Here is a 6225-nt window from a genome sequence, read left to right as displayed (position 1 = left end):
CCCATAACCCCCCTATATCACCCCATAACCCCCCATATCCCCCCATAACCCCCCTATATCACCCCATAACCCCCCATAACCCCCCTATATCACCCCATAACCCCCCATAACCCCCCATATCCCCCCATATCCCCCCATAACCCCCCTTATCCCCCCATAACCCCCCTATATCACCCCATAACCCCCCTATATCACCCCATAACCCCTTTATATCACCCCATAACCACTTTATATCACCCCATAACCCCCCTATATCACCCAGGTTCCAGTGCGCGCACCTCCCGAACCAGGTCCTAGAGAGCATCAGCATCATCGACACCCCCGGCATCCTCTCGGGGGCCAAGCAACGCGTGTGCCGCGGTGAGGGGGGGACCAGGGGCGGGGCCAACGGGAGGGGGCGTGGCCGTGGGCGGGGTTAAGGAAGGGGCGTGGCCAAGGGAGGGATGCAGGGGGAATGGGGGGGGTTAAGGGGGTGAGGAGGTATAAAGGGGGGGGGGGGGGGAGAGGGGGTAGAATGGGGTGAAATTGGGGGTAAATGGGGTGAAAATGGGGATAAATGGGGTGAAAATGGGGGGAACGGGGTGAAATCGGGGTAAATGGGGTGAAAATGGGGATAAATGGGGTGAAAATGGGGGGAACGGGGTGAAATCGGGGTAAATGGGGTGAAAATGGGGATAAATGGGGTGAAAATGGGGGAATGAAATGAAAATGGGGTAAATGGGGTGTAAAGGGGGAACGGGTGAAATTGGGGTAAATGGGGCAAAAATGGGGGTAAATAAGGGTGAAAATGGGGGAACGGGGTGAAATTGGGGTGAATCGGGGAAAAAGAGGGTAAATGGGGTGAAATTGGGGGTGAACGGGGTGAAAATGGGGGTAAATGGGGTGAAGTTGGGGGTAAATGTGGTCAAAATGGGGATGAATGGGGAGAAAATGGGGTAAGTGGGGGGATGGGGTGAAAATGGGGATAAATGGGGGGAATGGAATGAAAATGGGGCAAATGGGGTGAAAATGGCGGGGAATGGGGTGAAAATGTGGGGAGTGGGGTGAAAATGGGGTAAATGGGGTGAAAATGGGAATGGAATGAAAATGGGGGTAAATAGGGTGAAAATGGGGGTAAATAGGTTGAAAATGGGGGTGAATGGGGTGAAAATGGGGGTAAGTGGAGTGAAAATAGGGGGAAATGGGGGAAAATGGGGATAAATGTGGGGAAAATGGGGGAAAATGAGGGAAATGGGGGAGAATGGGTTAAAAATGGGGGTGAATGGGGTAAAACTGGGGTAAATGGAGTGAAAGTGGGGGTGAATGGGGTGAAAATGGGGTGAAAATGGGGGTGAATGGGGTAAAACTGGGGTAAATGGAGTGAAAATAGGGGGAAATGGGGGGAAAATGGGGACAAAAGGGGTGAAAATGGGGGTGAATGGGGTGCAAAAGGGGTTAAAGGGTGCTGTTGGGGGGGGCAGGATGAGGGTGGGGCCGGGGCAGCGCTGCCAAGGGTGACTCAATGGGCGCTGCCAACGGGGGGGGAATGTGCCAAAACATCCGGAAATAGCCCCAAAACTGCCTCAAAACTGCCCTAAACCACCCCAAAACAGCCCTAAACCAGCCAAAACTGCCCTAAACCAGCCCAAACTGCCCTAAACCAGCCCAAAACAGCCCTAAACCAGCCCAAACTGCCCTAAACCAGCCCAAAACAGCCCTAAACCAGCCCAAACTGCCCTAAACCAGCCCAAACTGCCCTAAACCAGCCCAAAACAGCCCTAAACCAGCCCAAACTGCCCTAAACCAGCCCAAAACAGCCCTAAACCAGCCCAAACTGCCCTAAACCAGCCCAAAACAGCCCTAAACCAGCCCAAAACTGCCCTAAACCACCCCAAAACAGCCCTAAACCTGCCCAAAACTGCCCTAAACAAGCCCAAAACCCCTAAAACTGCCTGAAACCACCCCAAAACAGCCCTAAAACTGCCCTAAACCACCCTAAACCAGACCCAAAACAGCCCTAAAGCACCCTAAACCACCCCAAAACACCCTAAACCCCTTCAAAACAGCCTAAAACATCCTGAAACAGCTCCAAAACAGCCCCAAAACACACTAAAAACCTTCCAAAACAGCCCTAAAACACCCAAACCAGCCCCAAAACACTCAAAACCGCCCCAAAACACCCTAACCCCCTTCAAAACAGCCTAAAACCAGCCCTAAAACACTCTAAAACTGCCCCAAACCACCCAGATCTGGTCCAAAACAGCCCTAAAACCCCCTAAACCAGCCCCAAAACTGCCCTAAAACATCCCAAACCAGCGCTAAAACACCCCAAACCGCCCCAAAACAGCCCTAAAATACCCTAAACCAGCCCCAAAACTGCCCTAAAACATCCCAAACCAGCCCTAAAACACCCCAAACCGCCCCAAAACAGCCCTAAAATATCCTAAATGAGCCCCAAACCAGCTCTAAAACATCCAAAACCACCCCAAAATAGCCCCAAAACAGCCCTAAAACATCGAAAACCGCCCCAAAAGAGCCCTGAAATACCCTAAACCAGCCCCAAAAGAGCCCTAAAACATCCCAAACCACCCCAAACCAGCCCTAAAACACCCCAAACCGCCCCAAAACAGCCCTAAAATATCCTAAATGAGCCCCAAACCAGCCCTAAAACATCCAAAACCACCCCAAAATAGCCCCAAAACAGCCCTAAAACATCGAAAACCGCCCCAAAACAGCCCTAAAATACCCTAAACCAGCCCCAAAAGAGCCCTAAAACATCCCAAACCACCCCAAACCAGCCCTAAAACACCCCAAACCGCCCCAAAACAGCCCTAAAATACCCTAAACCAGCCCCAAAAAGCCCTAAAACATCCAAACCCACCCCAAAACAGCCCTAAAATACCCTAAACCAGCCCCAAAACAGCCCTAAAACCCCCTAAACCAGCCCCAAAACAGCCCTAAAACCCCCTAAACCAGCCCCAAAAGAGCCCTAAAACCCCCTAAACCAGCCCCAAAAGAGCCCTAAAACACCCTAAAACAGCTCCAAAAGAGCCCTAAAACACCCTAAAACAGCCCCAAAAGAGCCCTAAAACACCCTAAAACAGCTCCAAAAGAGCCCTAAAACACCCTAAAACAGCTCCAAAAGAGCCCTAAAACACCCTAAAACAGCTCCAAAAGAGCCCTAAAACACCCTAAAACAGCCCCAAAAGAGCCCTAAAACACCCTAAAACAGCTCCAAAAGAGCCCTAAAACACCCTAAAACAGCCCCAAAAGAGCCCTAAAACACCCTAAAACAGCTCCAAAAGAGCCCTAAAACACCCTAAAACAGCTCCAAAAGAGCCCTAAAACACCCTAAAACAGCTCCAAAAGAGCCCTAAAACACCCTAAAACAGCTCCAAAAGAGCCCTAAAACCCCCTAAACCAGCCCCAAAAGAGCCCTAAAACACCCTAAAACAGCTCCAAAAGAGCCCTAAAACACCCTAAAACAGCCCCAAAAGAGCCCTAAAACACCCTAAAACAGCTCCAAAAGAGCCCTAAAACACCCTAAAACAGCCCCAAACCACCCCTAGAACCCCCGATCCCCCCCCAACCAGCCCCAACCCCCCCATTCCAGGCGATGGGAAAGGGGGGGGGAACCGCATTGGGTCAAGTTGGGGGGCAGGGGACGGGCTCGGGAATCGCGGCATTCCCTATTTTGGTGCTTTATCCAGGAGCTCCGGTTGGGGGGGGGGGAATGGGGGGGGGATGGGGGGAGGGAATGGGAATGGGGGAGGGAATGAGGACGGAATGGGCTGGGAATTGGGAGGGAATGGGGGGATAATGGGGAGGGAATGGGGGGAAAATGGGGCAGGAGTGGGGGGAAATGTGGGGGGGAATGGGGAGGGAACAGGGAATACGGAGGGGGAGAATGAGGGGGGGGGAAGGAATGGGGCAGGGATGGGGAAGGACCAGAGGGAGAACGTCCCATTCTCATCCCTTTGCTCCCCACCTGCTCACATCCCCTTCCCCTTCCCATCCCATTCCCATTCCCCTCCCTTCCCCTTCCCATTCCCCTTCCCTTTCCCCTTCCCATTCCCATTCCATTCCCATTCCCCTTCCCTTCCCCTTCCCCTTCCCTTCCCCTTCCCCTTCCCATCCCATTCCCCTTCCCCTCCCCCTTCCCATTCCCCTTCCCCTCCCCCTTCCCATTCCCCTTCCCCTCCCCTTTCCCCTCCCATTCCCCTTCTCCTTCCCCTTCCCATTCCATTCCCATCCCCTTTCCCATTCCCCTTCCCATTCCCCTTCCCCTTCCCATTCCATTCCCATTCCCATCCCCTTTCCCATTCCCCTTCCCATTCCCATTCCAATTCCTGTTCCCCTGCCCCTCCGCATTCCCATTCCATTCCCATTCCCATCCCCTTCCCATTCCCCTTCCCCTTCCCATTCCCATCCCCTTCCCATTCCCCTTCCAATTCCTGTTCCCATTCCATTCCCCTTCCCCTTCCCATTCCCATTCCATTCCCATTCCCATCCCCTTCCCATTCCATTCCCATTCCCTTCCCATTCCCCTTCCCATTCCCATCCCCTTCCCATTCCCATCCCCTTCCCCTTCCCATCCCCTTCCCATTCCCATCCCCTTCCCTTCCCATTCCCCTTCCCATTCCCATCCCCTTCCCATTCCCATTCCAATTCCTGTTCCCCTTCCCATTCCATTCCCCTTCCCCGTCCCATTCCCCTTCCCATTCCCATCCCCTTCCAATTCCCATTCCCCTTCCCATTCCCATCCCCTTCCCATTCCCATTCCAATTCCTGTTCCCCTTCTCATTCCATTCCCCTTCCCCGTCCCATTCCCCTTCCCATTCCCATCCTCTTCCCATTCCCCTTCCCTTTCCCCTTCCCATTCCCTTCCCCTTCCCATTCCTCTCCTTCCCCTTCCCCTTCCCCTTCCCATCCCCTTCCCATTCCCGTTCCCCTTCCCTGCCCAGGCTACGACTTCCCGGCCGTGCTGCAGTGGTTCGCGGAGCGCGTGGACCTCATCATCCTCCTCTTCGACGCCCACAAGCTGGAAATCTCGGACGAGTTCTCGGAAGCCATCCGGGCCCTCAAGGGCAACGAGGACAAGATCCGCGTGGTCCTCAACAAGGCCGACACGGTGGAGACCCAGCAGCTCATGCGCGTCTATGGGGCCCTGCTGTGGTCCTTGGGGAAGGTCTTCAACACGCCGGAAGTGCTGCGGGTTTTCATCGGCTCCTTCTGGTCGGAGCCGTTGCTCATCGCCGACAACCGGCGGCTCTTTGAGCTCGAGGAACAGGATCTGTTCCAGGAGATCCAGAGCCTGCCCCGCAACGCCGCGCTGCGCAAGCTCAACGACCTGGTCAAGAGAGCGCGGCTCGTCAGGGTGAGCGGTCAATGGGGTCAAGGGGATTGGGGGGGGTATGGACAGGGGGCAGTGGGGTCAATGGGATGGGTTGGGTATGGACATGGGTCAATTGGGTCAATGGGATGGGTTGGGTATGGATAGAGGTCAATGGGATGGGTTGGGTATGGACATGGGGCAGTGGGGTCAATGGGATGGGTTGGGTATGGATAGAGGTCAATGGGATGGGTTGGGTATGGACATGGGGCAGTGGGGTCAATGGGATGGGTTGGGTATGGATAGAGGTCAATGGGATGGGTTGGGTATGGACATGGGGCAGTGGGGTCAATGGAATGGGTTGGGTATGGACATGGGTCAATTGGGTCAATGGGATGGGTTGGGTATGGATAGAGGTCAATGGGATGGGTTGGGTATGGACATGGGGCAGTGGGGTCAATGGGATGGGTTGGGTATGGACATGGGTCAATGGGGTCAATGGGATGGGTTGGGTATGGATAGAGGTCAATGGGATGGGTTGGGTATGGACATGGGTCAATGGGGTCAATGGGATGGGTTGGAAATGGATAGGGGTCAATGGGATGGGTTGGGTATGGACATGGGGCAGTGGGGTCAATGGAATGGGTTGGGTATGGATAGAGGTCAATGGGATGGGTTGGGTATGGACATGGGGCAGTGGGGTCAATGGGATGGGTTGGGTATGGATAGAGGTCAACGGGATGGGTTGGGTATGGACATGGGGCAGTGGGGTCAATGGGATGGGTTGGGTATGGACATGGGGCAGTGGGGTCAATGGGATGGGTTGGGTATGGACAGGGGTCGACGGGATGGGTTGGAAATGGATAGGGGTCAATGGGATGGGTTGGGTATGGACAGGGGTCAATGGGGTCAAT

The 6225-nt window shown here is 54.3% G+C and overlaps 1 protein-coding gene across 1 annotated transcript; it reads left to right on the top strand.

The window, feature by feature from the left end:
* Nucleotides 1-262: 262 nt before the first annotated feature.
* LOC130605700 (EH domain-containing protein 2-like) lies at nucleotides 263-5356 on the top strand (the record flags this gene model as incomplete). Its single annotated transcript, XM_057421407.1, has 2 exons — nucleotides 263-360; nucleotides 4944-5356. Coding segments are annotated over 2 exons (511 nt in total), but the record flags the coding sequence as incomplete, so codon positions are not given.
* Nucleotides 5357-6225: the final 869 nt, after the last annotated feature.

The sequence above is a fragment of the Pezoporus wallicus genome, unplaced genomic scaffold (assembly GCF_028554395.1).
Source record: "Pezoporus wallicus isolate ANWC-B61680 ecotype Strahan unplaced genomic scaffold, APGP_CSIRO_Pwel_v1 contig_14858, whole genome shotgun sequence".
Classification (NCBI taxonomy): Eukaryota; Metazoa; Chordata; class Aves; order Psittaciformes; family Psittacidae; genus Pezoporus; species Pezoporus wallicus.
This window is presented reverse-complemented; position numbering and strand designations above follow the sequence as displayed.